This window comes from Nerophis lumbriciformis, linkage group LG08 (assembly GCF_033978685.3).
Source record: "Nerophis lumbriciformis linkage group LG08, RoL_Nlum_v2.1, whole genome shotgun sequence".
NCBI lineage: Eukaryota > Metazoa > Chordata > Actinopteri > Syngnathiformes > Syngnathidae > Nerophis > Nerophis lumbriciformis.
The window spans coordinates 17444421-17464507 of record NC_084555.2 but is presented as its reverse complement, the minus strand read 5'-3'; the positions used below and the strand labels follow the sequence as shown (position 1 = coordinate 17464507).

At 42.1% G+C, this 20087-nt stretch overlaps 1 protein-coding gene across 5 annotated transcripts in view; it reads right to left on the bottom strand.

The window, feature by feature from the left end:
- The window catches only part of LOC133611506 (leucine-rich repeat and fibronectin type-III domain-containing protein 5-like), a 313487-nt gene that overhangs the window by 18872 nt on the left and 274528 nt on the right, over window positions 1–20087 (bottom strand). For 4 of the 5 annotated variants that reach the window (XM_061968349.2, XM_072913648.1, XM_072913649.1 and 1 more), the window contains one exon: window positions 16840–18481. The exons of the other annotated variant lie outside the window; for it this stretch is intronic. In XM_061968349.2, coding sequence (XP_061824333.2) covers window positions 17636–18481 — 846 coding nt within the window. In that variant the 3' untranslated portion in view covers window positions 16840–17635. Of the gene's footprint in view, window positions 1–16839; window positions 18482–20087 lie in introns of those variants that run through there. 5 annotated transcript variants of the gene reach the window in all.

The window sequence follows — 20087 nt, the reverse complement described above, 5'->3', positions numbered from 1 at the left end:
TGATGCACTTCGCGCTGCCGGTGATATGACCTGTGTGCCGTTAAAAAAAGACAGCTGAAAAGAAAAACAAAAACAAAGCGGACAAGAAAGAAGGCGAGAGAAGCTGTCAAGTGCTTTGAGATCATTTAAAAGTAAAAAAGAAGGTGAAATGTTGCACTGTCAAACGGAGCTAGCATGTTATGATATCACTACAACGATGATACAGCATTACCAGAAAATGGATGTATAAGAGTAGCAAACAACCAGAAACAAGGTATAAAGGTATTTTGGCAGATAATTTATTCACATTTATTTATGTGAGGACATGTACGCAGCTACAGTTTGTATACTAACAAGTTGTATGTCCAAAAATCAAACACCACTCCTCTAATTACTACCTTTTTAAATTGTTAAATACTGTCACGGCCCGGGCGCATGCCAACGCGCATTCATCAACGTGCCAGCGAAGAGCAACTCGGGACACGCCCACGGCCGCTCTTCTCCTGCACGCGTCACTGCAAGCAATCAGCACTCAGCGCACCTGTGGTTGATGATCTCCCTGGGCTTCTTAAGCCAGTACAGACCTGTGTTCCGGGCATCCCGTCTCTACTACTCCCGTGTCTCCCGTGATCGAGCTGTGTGTGGACACGGACCTCGTTGCTTCTCTCCAGCCCCTGACCGCTTGCTTGCCCTTGCTTGGTCTGACGAAAGATTCGCTCAACACTCACGGTAACACCCAACAGTTAATTCCACACTTAGTCACACACCATACACACTCTTGGATTTCATCACACTCCACTCCCTTGTTGTTTAATTAATATTAATGTTTCGTTATTATTTATATATATATATATGCTATATATATACATAAAACATAGTGCTTAACTGCACCCCCTTGAGGTCTGTGCCGTCTACTTCCCCTCCGTAACCATGTCACTTATTATACTTTATCTATGTTTGTTTATTATAGATCTGTAAGACTTCAAAGATTCTTTATTGTATTAGTTATATTTTACCATGTTCATGACCATCTGGCTCAGTTAAGATCAAATAATTTTTGCTGTCAAGGTTCAATAATACGTTTGTTAGAATCCAACTAGAAATGTCTAACACAGCCCACACTAATTTGCGTGAATAAAAAAATGTTCATCCCTTCTGGAAGCGGAAAACCAAGCATTGAACACTTCACTGGTCACTCAACATAGACGCCAGAATGTCCTCAAAGCTCACATTTAAGCAGCACAAGCATTTTGGAACAAGGATAAAGGGATGGAAGAAATGTAAAAATATAATAATATATATTTGGCAGCTTGGAATAAAGTTTGTTTATGTTTCACTTTTGCACATGATTAATGTTTGAAACAGAGGCATCACTAGTTTAAAAAAAAAACACAAACAGGGGAGGCTTGATCCCTGTCAGATGCACATATAATGATAAATAAGTCATATTACAAACCAAAAAGGGGCCACAAAAATATCTTGTTCAGGGCCCCGGAAAGCTTGTGTTGTGTACTGTAGAATCCCATAGAATTCCTAATGAGCCAAAATCAGAAAAAAAACTATTACTTTTGAAGTTCAAAATCTACTCGTTGTAATAGAGAAGTCACTGCTGCCTGCGGGTGTTGTGGATCCCAACAATTGCAAAGGCGGAAAGTTTGCAAGCAATAACTCTTCCTCTTCATTTGCGAGACCACTCAAAATAAGACAACAACAACAAATTATATATGAAGTGTCGGGCAGCTGAGGGAACTTGTGTTCATTCATTGTGGGAATGTCAGAGAATAAAAGAGTTATGGTTGAAAACAACAAAAGACGCAATCACATTCCTTATTACAAACATCCCAATGACACTGCAAACTTGTATTCTTGGTGATCTGCATCAATTTAGTAACATGTCATCAAAGAGTAAAAATGCATTTCTTTCAATATGCATCATTATAAGAAAAAGGGTAAAACTAAAAAAATGGATACAGGTTGATAGTCCAACTCATACTGACTGGTACACACAAGCTATGGAGATGATATCAGTTGAAAAAAACTGCATTTAGTTTAGATAATAATGAGTCATATATTGGAATATGGGATCCATTATTTAAATTTGTTTTAACTATTAAATGAACCTAAAATATGACTTATTTTATATTTGTGGAAAATATTGGACACAGTGTATTGTCAAGCTTATGAGATGCGATGCAAGTGTAAGCCACTGTGACACTATTGTTCATTTTTAAAATGTTTTTTTTTTTTTTATATATATAAATGGCTTTATAATCACTGCTATGTTGGAATTTTTATTAATATTGTCATGACTTGGTCCTTGGATTTTGTTTTTCCAGAAGGCAACGGAAAGTTGGCTCGGGCGAGACGGGAATGGGAGTACATATTTATTTTTACTATAACAAAAGAAACAAACTAAAGGTGCGCACAAGGCGGAAGTACAAACTTGACAAATAAAACAAATACTTGCACAGGGGCAAAAAACTAAGTACATGAACAAAAATCGCTAACTGTGGCATGAATAGAAACAATTTACTTGGACATGGCATGAAGTGCGCAGAGGTAAACAGAGTGGGAAGCAGAGTGTCAGGGGTATGACGTCGCCAGACAGACAGCCTGGCAACTGGAAGCTTAAATAATAGTGACATGATTAAAGACAGGTGCGTGAGTCGTGAGGGCAGGTGAAAACTAATGGGTTGCTATGGTGACAAACAAGAGTGCACAATGAGTCCAAACGTGGAACAGGTGAAACTAATGGGTAACCATGGAAACAAGACAAGGGAGTGAAAAGCCAGAAACTAAAGAGTCCAATAACTAAACAAAACAAAACATGACTAAAACAAAACATGATTACACAGACATGACAAATATTGATACTGTTGTTGATAATATTCATTTTTGTATGACTACTTTCGGATTGTTTTGTGTCATGTTAGTGTGTCCTCTAGATTGCTCTCTTGATTGCTATTCTGAATGTTGATGGGCCGGGTTGGGTTTTGGAATTGGAATTGTATTATTAAGGTATTATTGTGTATTATTTTGTTGGATTGAAAACAAACAAACAAATGGCGATGATGGGGAAAACAAGCACATCAAGAAAATAGAAAACGAACTACAAAACGCAAACGAGGGCGCTCGGCAAAGCTCGGAAAAACTGGGCAGACCTGGATTACCGGAGAGTAGGTGGAATACAGACAAATCTGCGAGCGTAGAAACGACATGGACAACCACAAAGCTCCGGTGTCAACATGCTACACCAGCACGGTTAAACAGTGTGGCCATTAATTGGATTCAGGTGTGCCCTCGAGCCTGCCGCACGCCACACTGTAGGAGAGAGAGACAAACACACCAGAACCTAAGAACACCACGGTCACCTGCTCTCTGGACCAAAAACTGAGGAAGGTTTCACTGGAAATAGGCCTGATAGGTAGAAGACCTTCCACGTTTCATTTATGAAGGACAAAAGCTTTGAATAAGCTTTGTGATCTGTGATGCTCGGATGGCACAGAAACCAGAACTGTCACTTAAGTGTTCGAGGTTAACTTGACAAACTGTTTGACATAACAAAGCTTCCATGATGCACACACGTCAGGTAACTGGTACCATAAGGACTCTTGTGTTCTGTGCACAAGTGCGGTCAACTACTCTCAGTGCCAAACCACCTGAGATGAATCACACGACCTTTTTTTTTTCCTGAGTGGTTGCTGGAACGAAATGGCGCAGATATGTTGCTGTTAGAGCAGTTAAACATTGGAAAGGTCGCAGGCTTGATTTCTCAGGAAACCCTAAAATTGTCCTAAAATTTATTTGTGACTGCTTCAGCTTCTTCCTTACTCCAGCTGCCCCTTTAGTTTCTTTATCAGCTGTGTAGTGTGCAGCAGGTTTCTTAGTTTCAGTTCTTTCTAGATAATTTTTTGGGATGATTACTATTCGGGCATTACACAGTTAAGAGGACTACACAACAACAATTTACTTCTCTGTGACAAGATTAAAGGTACATATCGTTTACATTTTTTTGTTGAAAATTATTGCGCTGTCCTCATATGCAGCTGCGCTGTTGACACACACATACACTGTCACTAGCCCTGTGGCGCACTCACAGTTTGAAATCACAAAACTCCTTAACTTTAACAGCCAGGTCGCCGCAATGATTAGGAATAAAACAAATACAATCTGTGCAGTGGAAATAAGGGGCAGGTGGAGGCATCATCGACAATGCTGTGGTTACTTCCTGAATGTTTCAAACCACACAATGCTTGTCCATTGCTTTCTTGAACTAGGAAATGTAGAACATTGCTGAAAACACTTAAAAAATCACACAAATTGCTACATTGCTAATTGCTGCAATTAGCACAGTAGCTAACGGCAATCACAAAAAGTCACAGCCACACCACCCCCAGCCCTCCCAATCCCCTCCAGCCCCCGGCACTCCCACACTTACTCTTGAGGAGCACGAGGTCAGACGGGTGTTCAAGGCAGTGAACCCCAGGAAGGCGGCTGGTCCAGACGGTGTACCCGGGAAGGTGCTCAAAGCATGTGCTGACCAGCTGTCCTACATTATCACCGTCCTCTTCAACCTCTCCTTGGCACAGGCACTCATCCCACCCTGCCTTAAACTCACCACAATTATCCCGGTACCCAAGAAAGCTGCCACAAACAACCTCAACGACTATCGCCCAGAAGCACTCACACCTGTCATCATGAAATGCTTCGAGAGCCTAGTCCTACACCACATCCAAGCCTGCCTCCCCCCCGCCCTTGACCCACAGCAGTTTGCCTACCGGGCGAACAGATCCACGGACGACGTCATAACCATGGCTCTCCACTCTGCACTGAGCCACCTGGAACACCGGGGGAGCTATGTCAGGATGCTTTTCATCCGGCCTCCCCACACCCACCTGTCTTTGGATTAAGGACTTCCTGACCAACCGACCTCAGACAGTGAAACTCGGCCCCCATCTCTCCTCCTCCTGCACACTCAGCATCGGCTCTCCACAGGGCTGTGTGCTGAGCCCTTTGCTGTATTCCCTCTACACCCATGACTGTAGTCCAGCCCACTTGGAGAACAACATCATCAAATTCGCCGATGACACAACGGTGGTGGGTCCCATTACAGGGGGGGGATGAGTCTGCATACAGAGATGAGGTCCTGAAGTTATCAGCGTGGTGTTCAGTGAATAATCTGGCACTGAACACCACAAAAACCAAGGAACTCATCTTTGACTTCAGGAAAAACACTGCAGATCCCGCCCCCCTCTACATCAACGGCGAGGAGGTGGAGAGAGTCAGCTCCTTCAAATTCCTCGGCACCCTCATATCTCTCCTGGACCCAAAATATAACTGCGGTCATCCGGAAGGCCCAGCGGAGACTCCACTTCCTGAGGGTGCTGAGGAAGAACAGACTGGAGAGGCAGCTGATGGTGACCTTCTATCGCTCGGCTGTCGAGAGCCTGCTGGCGTACTGCATAACAGTGTGGTACGCCAGCTGCACTGAAGCAGACAAACAAGCAATTCAGAGGGTCATAAAGTCTGCACAAAAAATCATCGGCTGCCCCTTCCCCTCCCTGAAGGATTTACACAACTCCCGCTGCCTCAACAGAGCAAAAAGCATCACTAAAGACAGCACACACCCTGGCTTCCACCTGTTTGACCTGCTACCATCGGGCAGGTGCATCAGAGCCAGAACAAACATGCTCAGAGACAACTTCTTTCCCAGAGTTGTCACCATCTTGAACTCTAACTTATAATAATAATTCACCCCTATACAATATCCTACCCTAAAACCCTACTGTGCAATATTACCCTTCGAGTGCAATACATCCGACACTGATTGTTATTTATTACTCCGGTACTCTTGTCTTGTTCTGTATATTGTGCAGTATTTTGTATTTCTATAGTGTTTTGTATATTCTACAGGATTGCTTATTATTTTTATTGGATAATAGTCTGTTTATTTCAATTGTTAGTTTTTTCTTTATTACCTCTTGTGTAATTTATTTTTACTCCATATTTGTTCCCACTACCGCACCTTAAGTTGGAGTCCTTAATCTCGTTATATGCAGATATAATGACAGTAAAGTCCATTCTATTCTATTCTATTCAATAGCTAATAGACACCAGGGAGCAATCAGCCCGCACACAATGGTTGTGCTACCGGGCACAAAATGGCTGCGCTTTTGGCACACAATGGGTGGATAAAATGTTTGTACACAGAGACAAGGATCATTCACCAAAGCATATTTTTATTTAGTCTGTGGTTCGTAAATCAAAAAATGTGTACTTCGAAGGGTTCATAAATCAAGGTTCTATGGTATTTTAACCACCATCCTCGATTTGTTGACTGATTCAAATATCGACCTAATTTGTTTGGTCCATGCCTTTGTCTCTTCCAGGCTGGACTACTTTAATGTCCTCCAACGAAATCTGTGGCAGGCTGCATAAGCTTCAGCAAATCCAGAACTGCCTACATAGATCTGACTATAGCAGATGCAAATATGACCACACCACACCTGTTCTGCAAACTCATTACTGGTAGAACCAAATACAAACTCTCAAACTCTAGTCAGTGTCTCCATCGGAACGCTTACCATTAATGCTCACCCGACACAATCTTTTGTTCCACCAATATTTGCTGCCTTTAACAGACCCCGGACCGACCTCTGCACTATGGGAGACCGCACCTTCCAGACCTTGAGCTGCAGTTTACCCGAGTGAATCAGTCGCGAGAGGATTTCACACTAATTCCACCAACAATTATCTCACAATTTCCTTGCACACTTTGGCCAATCAAATTGTCCTACCAGCACTCAAACATGGAGGTGTGCCATCAGGGCCAGCACGGTCTTTTCTGCTGGCCTACCATAAATCATGATCATAAATCAATAAAAGTTATTTTAATTTTTTATTTACTTTTCATAAATATATAAAAGTATGAATCATATTCTCTTCATGTCATATTAGGCTCCAATGTTGTTGTTTTTTAAGTTAGAGCTTTTATCCAATTAGAATTCAGCTAGCTTGTTGCCAGCGCTGTATGAATCAACATTAGCGTCGGTTGTGCGGTGTAAACGAACGGAGGACATTCAGTCAACAGACAGTTGCGATAGCCGATCAGATCACGAGTTGTTGACAGTAGCCCATCTAGGTGGCCTTATGCTGAACGTGATTGTGATTAGGTACTCACTTGTCACTCCCAGCATCCAATCAGAAGTTGTGATTTCCGAAAGCAGAAAGTGGCACCGGAGCCACACCCGGCCAGCGGAGAAATCAGCGGTACTCACTTTTTTAACCAACAAAGAAGCACAGCAAAACGTTGATTAGGTGCCAGATATATATTTGCAAGGCCATTTTCAAGAAGGATATTTGAGGAGAAACTAGATCTTGTGAGACGAGGTCGGCCGACCCCGGAAACTAGTTAAGCTGTCCTGGTGGTGAAATGGTTTGGCTTCCACTTCCACTCGAATCAACCAACTACGAATGGTACAAATGGCTTGTACTGCATCAAATGACCGTTACAAATTGTGAGTTCAAATATATATTTTCACATTCTATATGTTTTTTTTGCAATTATTTTTGTTCTGACAGTACCACGTCCGATGCGGGTTTATTGATTTTTAAATGTGCCAAAAAAATACACGAGTGACAAATTGAGCTGATTCAATGCCCAGCAGAGCGCAAATGTGTTTCTCTATTGTATTTTTCAAGCCGTGGACATGTGGCGACATAAATGATTGTATTTTGAGAGATATTTATTGAAGTCGGACTAAGTGAGGCATCACTGAAGGCCTAGGTGGGAAATGCACGGCCCGCCACTGCTCAAACGCAACGCACCTGTCTAACCAATCACACGTCTCCCAGCATGGCCCGACATCTTCACTTCCTTGTTTACATGGACAGATTTCTTCATTCACTATGTGAAAGCTGAGATATCATTTTTAGTCTTTTACTTGCAGTAATACACCTGTTAATACTAACAATACATAGTAATAATAAACAGTAGAGATGCGCGGTTTGCGGACACAACCGCGGAGTCCGCGGATAATCCGCGGGTCGGGCGGTGACATGACGAAAAAAATAGATTTTAAATAGGGCGGGTGGCGGTTGAACCAATTCGGAAATATATATACATAGTTAAATGTTGTTACCCACATACGAAAAACGAGCGGCACTCTTTGAAACAGGCAATTATTCATCAGGCACTGCAGCACACCACAACACAACGCAACAGAAGAAAAAAAAAAAAAAGATGACAAGGCCGGCAGCTAACGTGGTACGCGACAAACTAAAAAAGGGAATACTAAAGACCAGGAAAAAAAAAGACCAGCTATTTGCCTTGGCCAATAAGTTGCAGATAATTTATTATTATTATTTATTTTATTTATTTTTGTTTAAAAAGGGATAACATAAATATGTTATTGTATAATTTAAGTTTGTGCGCGTGATTGACAGCCTAAGGCTTATGAGGCACATTTTTTTAATTTTTTTTTAATTTCAACTTAAAAACGTATGAGCCTATGCCTATGTCTACAACATAGGCTATGTGTTTATCTTTATTTTCCTGCCTGTCGTTGACAATGGAGATTGTCTGATATTTTGTCATGGCTGCAGATCAATCAATAAAGGTTCATCTTTGTCGCGAAAATGTTCACTGTTTCACTGTGCACCCCGCCCTCGTCCCTATTTGAGCATTATAACGTTAACAAGTTAATATTCATTGAAATAAATTCAGAATTTTTTTTTTACCTAAAGAAAATATAGGCCTAGTCTTTCTAAAACATTTTTTTTAACTTCTTAAAAGCATCGTTCTGCTTGCTGCAACTGCGCACACAAAGTGGGAGGAACGCAATCCTGATCTGAGGGCATTGGCAACAATAGTCAACACTTTCTTAATGGAAATGACAATAATACTATAATAATGATAAATAATATTATCACGCATTAATATCTCTTAGCCACTAATGCGTGGCCAAGAGATATTAATGCGTGGCACGCATTGAATGTCTCTGCTGCAATTGGATCAGTCTCCTTTCTTTAACAGGCAAAAGCTTTCTAACCTCACTAATGCCTTGCATCGTCTATATTAGATATATAACAACGGGCGTGTGGCGGGCGGGTGTGGATTTGATAAAATGTTAGTTCGGGTGATTGGCGGGTGGATGACGGGTGGATGACGACTTTTGTGATGCGGTTGCGGAAGAAATAATTGCCTATCCGCGCATCTCTAATAAACAGTAATACTTTGTTGAGGCTGAATGAAGCCTTTTAGGCAAATTTGTGTGTGCCATGTTGGTAAGACTTATTTCTGTTTACATACATACATGTATTACTCTTTAATCAGCAAATTTCCCTTTTGTAAATCACAACAATTGATTGGAACATTCACCCTAAATTTGATTGCAACGAACACCAAAAAAATAAAATAAAACACCTGCACTTTCTGTTGCAAATTTTGGGAAGAACATTTATAAAATTAGGCATCTCAAAAAAGGCTCACAAGCTCCTGAGGGAGACTGATGACTTGCTGTCAATGAACAAAAGCATTTAATTTCAAATACAAAAAACACTTAAAGCGGACATTAAAAATTCATAAAATCACAAGCATACGGGACGTTAATGAACAAATACACCTTTTTTTATTTACTTTGCCGTCGCATTAAACAAATCAGTGTTTCTTCTGCTCAGACAAAACTGAAATCTCGGTCTTAGGCCCACAGACGCAAAGATAAACTAGTTTTAGTCATCTCAAAACCCTCTCCTTGAAACAAATAATCAGGTAAGAAATGTATCTGTAATAATGGACTCATTAGCCACATCAACATCAACTCTTTACCATTGCCAAAATCAGAGGAATAATGTCTAAATCAGACTTGGAAAGACTAATCCAGGCCTCTGTCTCCAGCGGACTACTGTAATCGTCTTCTCATTGGCCTTTCTAAAAGAGCTTTAGAGCAGCTGCAGTAAATCCAGAATGCTGCTGCTCGAGTCCTGACTAGAACCAGGAAATACGACCATATTAGTCCAGTGCTTAGATCACTACACTGGCTTCCTGTTGCCCAGAGAATACATTTCAAAACAGCTCTCCTTGTGTACACATCTTTTTATTGGTCTGGTGCCAAAACACATCTCTGACATATCAGAGCCACATGAATCATCTTGAGCTCTGAGAAAACTCCTCAGGGAGTGGTCAGGACCAAACTGCGTTTCAGTTGTATGCTCCTAAATTCTGGAATAGTCTTTCATAAGATGTGAGACAGGCCTGAACGTTGGCAATGTTCAAACCCAGCCTGAAAACACTTTTATTTAGTCTTTTTTTTACGGTCGGGACGCATAGTTATGCGCTGTTTATTTTCCCAAGATGCGGATGGACGTCATAACAAGGCAAGACTAAAGTTAAGTTAAAGTTAAAGTCCCAACGATAGTCACACACACACTAGGTGTGGTGAAATTATCCTCTGTATTTGACCCATCCCCACGATCACCCTCTGGGAGGTGAGGGGAGCAGTGAGCAGCAGCGGTGGCTGCGCTTGGGAATCATTTTGGTGATTTAACCCCCCAATTCCAACCCTTGATGCTGAGTGCCAAGCAGGGAGGTAATGGGTCCCATTTTTATAGTCTTTGGTATGAACTCATGACCTTCCAGTCTCAGGACGGAAACTCTAACCACAACGGGGAGCTATCAAAAAAGACAAGCACAAGAACAAGGAGCAAGAAATCAACGTAAATTGTTGCATGAAGCTAACAAAACAGCCAGACTGAGTGTGGCGAGAGGCAGGACTAAATAGCTCTCTAATTAGTGGCCGGGAGCAGGTGAGCGTCCCGACCACTAATCAGAGGCAGGTGAACATAATCAGCACCCATGGCAACAAGGAACACACCCGCTCAGTGGCCTTGTGGTTAGAGTGTCTGCCCTGAGATCGGTAGGTCGTGAGTTTAAAACCCCGGCCGAGTCATACCAAAGACTATAAAAATGGGACCCATTACCTCCCTACTTGGCACTCAGCATTAAAGGGGAACATTATCACAAGACCTATGTAAGCGTCAATATATACCTTGATGTTGCAGAAAAAAGACCATATATTTTTTTAACCGATTTCCGAACTCTAAATGGGTGAATTTTGGCAAATTAAACGCCTTTCTATTATTCGCTCTCGGAGCGATGACGTCACAATCCGCCATTTTCTCACTTTTGTCGGTGTGTTGTCGGAGGGTGTAACAACACGAACAGGGACGGATTCAAGTTGCACCAGTGGCCCAAAGATGTGAAAGTGGCAAGAAATTGGACAAAATTTGTTCAAAATACGAGGCTGTGGGGAAAGCCGACGAAATGGTCTGTCGTTTCTTCCGCACACTTTACCGACGAAAGCTATGCTACGACAGAGATGGCAAGAATGTGTGGATATCCTGCGACACTCAAAGCAGATGCTGACATCAACTCCAAAACTGGACAGATCAGCTTTCAGGAAAAGAGAGTGGATGAGGGTATGTCTACAGAATATATTAATTGATGAAAACGTTATTCATTACTCGCGGTTTTACGTAAATTATTATACATAAACTGTGTTTACCAATAATTTAGCTTATAAACATTTATTTTTTTCAATCATTCGAGTACATTCGAGTAGTCTTGTGTAATGCAGTATTTTGTGTCTATTTAGGTATGGTTAACCTGAGTGCTGAAATCGTGGAAAAATATATGTTCTTAGCGCGCCTGAAATGGGCTGTTGCCAAATGTATTTCATATGCTGTAAACCTAGTTCATAGTTGTTAGTTTCCTTTAATGCCAAACAAACACATACCAATCGTTGGTTAGAAGGCGATCGCCAAATTCGTCCTTGCTTTCTCCCGTGTCGCTGGCTGTCGTGTCGTTTTCGTCGGTTTCGCTTGCATACGGTTCAAACCGATATGGCTCAATAGCTTCAGTTTCTTCTTCAATTTCGTTTTCGCTACCTGCCTCCACACTACAACCATCCGTTTCAATACATGCGTAATCTGTTGAATCGCTTAAACCGCTGAAATCCGAGTCTGAATCCGAGCTAATGTCGCTATAGCTTGCTGTTCTATCCGCCATGTTTGTTTGTATTGGCATCACTGTGTGACGTCACAGGAAAATGGACGGGTGTATATAACGATGGTTAAAATCAGGCACTTTGAAGCTTTTTTTAGGGATATTGCGTGATGGTTAACATTTTGAAAAAAACTTCGAAAAATAAAATAAGCCACTGGGAACTGATTTTTAATGGTTTTAACAATTCTGAAATTGTGATAATGTTCCCCTTTTAGGGTTGGAATTGGGGGTTGAATCACCAAACATGCTTACTGCTCCCCTCATCTCCCAGGGGGTGGCGCAAGGGGATGGGTCAAACGCAGAGGATAATATCACCACACTTAGTGTGTGTGTGTGTGTGTGTGTGACTATCAGTGGTACGTTAACTTTAACTTTAACAACAGGGGTGCTGAAACGGAACTAAGGGAATCCTAAACTTAAACAAAACATGATCCGGGCTATGGATCTTCACAATTGTATGGACACTCTTTGCTTTTAATTTGGATTACGATTGCTTCTATGATGATTTTATGATCTGGGTACTCTGGCTTCCTCCCACCTCCAAAGACATGCACCTGGGGATAGGTTGATTGGCAACACTAAATGGTCCCTAGTGCGTGAATGTGAGTGTGAATGTTGTCTGTCTATCTGTGTTGGCCCTGTGATGAGGTGGCGACTTGTCCAGGGTGTACCCCGCCTTCCGCCCGATTGCAGCTGAGATAAACTCCAGCACCCCCCGCGACCCCGAAAGGGATAAGCGGTAGCAAATGGATGGATGGATGGATTTCAATTTTAGTAGTGCACAAATTGTCCTCTAGAAATAAACTTGCCTTGTCTTTCCTTAAAACGTCTCACTGTAGACGTCATAATGGACTCCCAATGAATCCCAATCTACAGCATCATGTTTTCTTTCTCACGTTCTTACAACATATTCGACGTTTGTCTTCTCTTTTTCGACTCTCACGGGCACAGCTGCCACTTCACTCCGCTGAGTGTTCGCCCCAGCCTGATCCGATGGCTTCCTTTAGAGCTCCCTGCAAAGTTCTAATCCCCAGTCATGAATATTGCATGGCCCTTAGTCCTTGGCAAAACTTGCGTTACAATAACATGCGAGGCGTGCGGTAACATGTGGTAGGTCCTTATTATTCAGAAAATGCAAGTTGTGATCCATATGACAGAACCTTGAAATCATTCATGTGGAGAATGAAGAAATGCGGTAGAATAAGACCTGGAAGTTAGAGCTATACGAGGTGCTTCTGCAAAGCCTCTTACCGTCGGGCATTTGCAGCTAAAGGGAGGCAGAGGAAGGTCAGTGTGTGTGTGTGTGTGTGTGGAGGCAAAGTGTCTGCTCCACAGCACTGTAACTCTAACACATCTTCAAGAAAGAGAACATTTGTTTTCAGTGTCATCTGGCGTCGCTCTCTAGTGACTCAAGGTTGCTGTTTAAACATTCATTGGCGTCGTCAACTGATGAAATTTGAAGCCAGAGAGACCAGCAGGCCGCTGATGGCTGGTGATTTGTTTGAGGAGGGGGTTGTGAATCTCTGCTTTTAATGCAGCGTGCACTTGCTGGCTTTGATGGGGGTAGAATAGGACTCCTGAAGTTGGAACACTGTTGCGAAATGAAAAAATTAAAATTAAAAAATTAAAAAAGGTCACCAATGACTGAGTGATTAGTTGACGCGGCGATGACTCTCCTGGGGATGATCTGTGGTTTCCTTCTGCTTGAAATGATTTTGTGAAAAGGTTGTTGTATTGTACTAAATTACCAAAATAGCTAACACTTTAGTATGGGGAACATATTCACCATTAAATAGTGGCTTATTAACATGCAAATTAGTAACATATTGGCTCTTAATTAGTCATTATTAAGTACTTTTTAATGTTTTATTGTATTATACAACCAGTAAGCCATTAACTAATTATTGCTTATTAGTTACCCTAAACCTAACCCTTATATGTTCCCCTAGTCTCCAATTCACTCTAAATTAAAGGCCTACTGAAATGCGATTTTCTTATTTAAACGGGGATAGCAGGTCCATTCTATGTGTCATACTTGATCATTTCGCGATATTGCCATATTTTTGCTGAAAGGATTTAGTAGAGAACATCGACGATAAAGTTCACAACTTTTGGTCGCTGATAAAAAAGCCTTGCCTGTACCGGAAGTAGCAGACGAGTAGCGTGACGTCACAGGTTGTGGAGCTCCTCACATCTGCACATTGTTTACAATCATGGCCACCAGCAGCGAGAGCGATTCGGACCGAGAAAGCGACGATTTCCCCATTCATTTGAGCGAGGATGAAAGATTTGTGGATGAGGAAAGTGAGAGTGAAGGACTAGAGGGCAGTGGGAGCGATTCAGATAGGGAAGATGCTGTGAGAGGCGGGTGGGACCTGATATTCAGCTGGGAATGACTAAAACAGTAAATAAACACAAGACATATATATACTCTATTAGCCACAACACAACCAGCCTTATATTTAATATGCCACAAATTAATCCCGCATAACAAACACCTCCCTCCTCCCGTCCATATAACCCGCCAATACAACTCAAACACCTGCACAACACACTCAATCCCACAGCCCAAAGTACCGTTCACCTCCCCAAAGTTCATACAGCACATATATTTCCCCAAAGTTACGTACGTGACATGCACATAGCGGAACGCACGTACAGGCAAGCGATCAAATGTTTGGAAGCCGCAGCTGCATGCGTACTCAGGTACCGTGTCTGCGTATCCAACTCAAAGTCCTCGTGGTAAGAGTCTCTGTTGTCCCAGTTCTCCACAGGCCAATGGTAAAGATTGACTGTCATCTTTCGGGAATGTAAACAATGAAACACCGGCCGTGTTTGTGTTGCTGAAGTCGGCCGCAATACACCGCTTCCCTCCTACAGCTTTCTTCTTTGCTGTCTCCATTGTTCATTGAACAAATTGCAAAAGATTCACCAACACAGATGTCCAGAATACTGTGGAATTTTGCGATCAAATAGACGACTTAATAGCTGGCCACCATGCTGTCCCAAAATGTCCTCTACAATCCTTGACGTCACGCGCTGACGTCATCATACCGAGACGTTTTCAGCAGGATATTTCGCGCAAAACTTAAAATTGCACTTTAGTAAGCTAACCTGGCCGTATTGGCATGTGTTGCAATGTTAAGATTTCATCATTGATATATAAACTATCAGACTGCGTGGTCGGTAGTAGTGGGTTTCAGTAGGCCTTTAAGGACATATACAGTTAGGTGCACAGGTCGTCGACCATTCTGGTTTTCAGGTACGATTTATTTTGTGTAATGTTCAAACCCGAGACATGTTTAGTTTGTCTGTAGAGTGTGTCGCAGGCCAATAAAAAAAACAAGCTGCGCGCTACAAACGTCCCCCCCCCCCCGAGCCACACTTTGGACGCCGCGAGTACAGCTCATGACGTGAATGATGAGGTCACGTTTGTTACCGTCAACTTTCTAATATGCTTCTGCCTTCGAAACTTTGTATCTGTAAGTAATATGTAACTAAACATTTTTGATACTTGTTTATATTGACAAATTCAATTGAAGACACTTATTACATATATCTAGCTTGTGTGCTTACTAGTAGCCTATAGACTACCATGTTTACCTCTCGTAAATGACTTCACTAAAATTCAAGAAAAGACCGATTGTGTGTGATTGATAATTGGAGGACATTGAGGCTGTGCATCTTTGCACAAGCAAACGCTGCAGGATTGTAGATGCAAGCCGATCACGTGATACTTGTTTTTTTTTCGGACAGATAAACCAGTGGTTCCACCTCAGAAAACAGTTGGCCCTCTCAGAACCACCAAAATAATCAACATTAAAATACAGTAGGGTATTAGGTTTTGATTGATTGATTGATTGAAACTTTTATTAGTAGATTGCACAGTACAGTACATATTCCGTACAACTGACCACTAAATGTTAACACCCAAATAAGGTTTTCAACGTTAATCAATTCATGGTAATCAAAACATGGTGTAAGTATTCATTAAAAACAAGGCAGAGGTTTTATTTGACAATACTATTTAATAATTTCGGCCACTGCACAGTTTGAACAGTAACACTGTGTTAGAATATACTTAATAATTAAGTGACTCTTTGGCGTACAATTAGATGAAGCCCGTGTACCACAGTTTGAGAATTACCGTGATAGCCAGTACCAACATCGGATCAGGGCGCTTCTAAAATGTAAATAATAGTTTTCAGATAACCGTATTTTTCGGAGTATAAATCGCACCGGAGTATGAGTCGCACCTGCCGAAAATGCATAATAAAAAAGGAAAAACAAATATATAAGTCGCACAGGAGCCCGGCCAAACTATGAAAAAAACTGCGACTTATAGTCCGAAAAATACGGTACTTGTCTATAAAGTACCTGGAATCGATGATGGCAGCCGTGTTTATTTGACTATTTCCTAATTCCCAGCAGTCTGGAATGCCCGCGTGTTCACACAATAATAGATATTTCAAAAAACGGGTACTTTTTTACGCGTTTCGGCCTTTGTGTCCACGCGGAACATTCATTCAGTTCTAACAACGTTCAAGGGCGCACCTGAAACCAAAGTCTGCGTCGTGTTTTTTTTTTTTTTTTGTTGGAGGCTCAATAATGATTCTTCCAGGAGGGGATGAAAAGGCCAGATAGCTACTTACTACTCATAATACATTGGCAGCAAGCATAAAAAGATGAGTAATTCTGACCTTGAAACATTTCATAACTTGCTTATGGATTGAAAAAAAAAAAAAAACACACATGCCGTGACTTGTAATGACTCCAATTACTTTTTGAAATTGAACCTGTTTTATTTGACACAACATAACAACACAGTACATGTTGTCTTTTTCTGTACATGAGCTTTGTGACCAACCAGTAGTATACCAATGTCAGTGAAAAGCTTTTTTTTTTTCTTCTTTATATTCTTCCCTTTTAAAAAATATCCCTTTCATATGAGGTCCATAAAGTCGCCACCTGGTCGTGTGTCTTTGTCACCGTTATCCCTCATGTAGGGAAGAAAGGCTATGTGTGAAAACTTTGTCTTCCTCTGAATGTCCGCTCTTTGCTCACTGGAGCATGTTGGAGATCCACTTCCAATTAGAGAGTGTCTTTGTGCAAAAGAAGGCACCTGTCGACACACTTCCTGTCCGGGTGTGACTGTCCGATGGCGTGCGGCGTAGTTCTTGGACGGGACTTTTTGTTTGTTTCCCCAGCAAGAATTCCCTTTTTGTGTTATTTGCAGACCGAGTGAGTAAGTACCGGGGAAATGACGTGTCGAGCCCACCATCGTCTTCTTCTCTTCTTGTGCTATAAAGTGGAACCGACGAGACGCGTTGAGGACGAGACGAGGCAAGATAACCCACTTGCTCCGGACTGTCAGAGTAGAAACCGGAGAATTGCGGTGAAACATGGTGACGTTGAGAAAAAAAATATGGACACCTGCTCACTCATCCTCGCATCCTTAGCAAAACAACATGGACACAAATATGCTCACACTAGATAGAAACAACACACACACACACACACACACACACACACACCAGTGTCAAGTCAAAACTCCCAAAATAACATAAGAGTGTGTGATTGTTCTCTGGTTCCAGTTCAAACTGTGCTTTCCAAGATCCAGTCCGAATCACAGCGCCCTCTACTGGAGTCTCCATCCCCTTCTTTGGAGAGGAGCATCCCACTCATGGATTGACTCCTTTTGTCCCGCACTATGCGTCCTAACCTTGGTGCTCCTGCAATCCCTCTATGGGACGAGAGTGTCTTGGAGCCTCCCTCGCTGAGCGAGTACCTCCTCCTCGCCCTGCTCCGCCCGCCCTCCTCCGCTGGGAGAGTCTGGTACTTAGCAGCGGAGGAGGTGTGGGCGCGCGGAGCTCGGCGCAGTATGGGGGTTTCTCGGTAGCGGACGTTGGGACTGGCGGCGAGAGGAGGCAGAGCTTGGTTAAACGAGGTGGAGTTGTTGCGGTTGGTGTTGAGGGTATCGAGAGGGGTGGAAGGCGCGGGGAGTACGGACGAACTAGTGGAGGAGGAGCGAGGGGACAAACAGGGGAGGTTTTCCGCGCCGGCTGACGTGTTTGAACAAGTTGAGCCTGGTTTACCCGGCGCCGGCTTCCGCTTGGGTCTGGTGGCGGTGGGCGAGGAGACGCCGGAGTGAGCTCTCTCCGCACCAGGCTCCTCAGCCGGTGCCCATTGCTGGCTGAGAACAGACATGGCGGTAGAGCCGTCTGGCAGAGAGGAATTGGACGAAAGCGTCGTCACATCTTTCCCGCCCGTCCCTCCGCTCCTCTTCTTTGAGCCTCCCGAGAAGTCGTCCAATCCGATTGAGCCTTGCTTGGAGGTGCTGGGAGTCACACTGCATCTCTGCGACTGCTGCCGGTTGGTCTGAGAGTGAACGGTGGTCATCGACATTGACATGCCTTTAACACCCTCTCCTGGGTTACACACCTGAGTGGGGAAACACACAGGTGTCTTAATATACACTCCACACACTTCATTATGTGCACCTGTACTGTGAATGAGATGACATGCAGGGACAGATCGAAATTATGCCTTTTCAAAGATGATACATACTGCTTTCTTTTTTCAAAGCTTCAAGTCTACCCATACTTGCCAACCCTCCCGAATTTTCCGGGAGACCCCCGAAATTCAGCGCCTTTCCCGAAAACCTCCCGGGACAAATATTCTCCCGAAAATCTCCCGATTTTCAGCCGGAGCTGGAGGCCACGCCCCCTCCAGCTCCATGCGGACCTGAGTGAGGACAGCCTTTTTTCACGACGGGAGGACAACAGGGTGACAAGAACTAAATCATCCAGACTAAAGTTAAATTGTATTATTATGTTTATCTTACCTAAAAATAAATATATCTATTAAAAAAAAAACAAAAAAAAAAAAACTAAATACATTTTTACTATATTTTGCTAAAAACATCAAAATTAATTGTATTTTTTCTGACTCCTTATTACATCCAGCCATATAATTATACATTAAAATAAACATATTTGAAATAATTAATTTTAAATTATCATAATAATTTAATATTTAATTATTAAAATAATTGCTTGTTTATCAACAACTTTAGCATTTTTTTCATTACATTTTGAAGCTCTCAGAAGCCAAGTTATGTTAAATTCCTTAAGATTTATTTATGCAAGTTTGAAGTATCAATTATCTAAACACAGTTTTGTTTGCATATTTTCAGGATGTAGAATGGTGAATTCTAGCTGTCAATATACTCCTCCCCTCTTAACCACGCCCCCGCCCCACCCCCGACCACGCCCCCCACCCCACCTCCCGAAATCGGAGGTCTCAAGGTTGGCAAGTATGAGGCTACCGCTTGTGAGATTAGCATTCCCAATGATTATTTTACCACATGAAGTGAAATAAAACCGACTCCATTGTGAACCAATAACTTGATATGGGCCTGCTGCAGATGTCAAAAGGAAGGTGCCGTAGCTTCCATTCACAGCTTGGGCAGGTACCGTATTTTTCGGAGTATAAGTCGCACCGGCCGAAAATGCACAATAAAGAAGGAAAAAAACATATATAAGTCACACTGGAGTATAAGTCGCATTTTTTGGGGAAATTTATTTGATAAAACTCAACACCAAGAATGGATATTTGAAAGGCAATTTAAAATAAATACAGAATAGTGAACAACAGGCTGAATAAGTGTACGTTATATGACGCATAAATAAGAACGTGCCTGGTATGTTAACGTAACATATTATGGTAAGAGTCATTCAAATAACTATAACATATAGAACATGCTATACGTTTATCAAACAATCTGTCACTTCTAATCGCTAAATCCGATCAAATCTTATACGTCTAGTCTCTTACGTGAATGAGCTAAATAATATTTTTTGATATTTTACGGTAATGTGTTAATAATTTCACACATAAGTCGCTCCTGAGTATAAGTCGCACCCCCGGCCAAACTATGAAAAAAACTGCGACTTATAGTCCGAAAAATACGGTATATGTTATTAATATAATAACAAACATTGTGGCATTTTTTCCAAGTAAACAAAAAGGGGGTCCAAGGAACTGT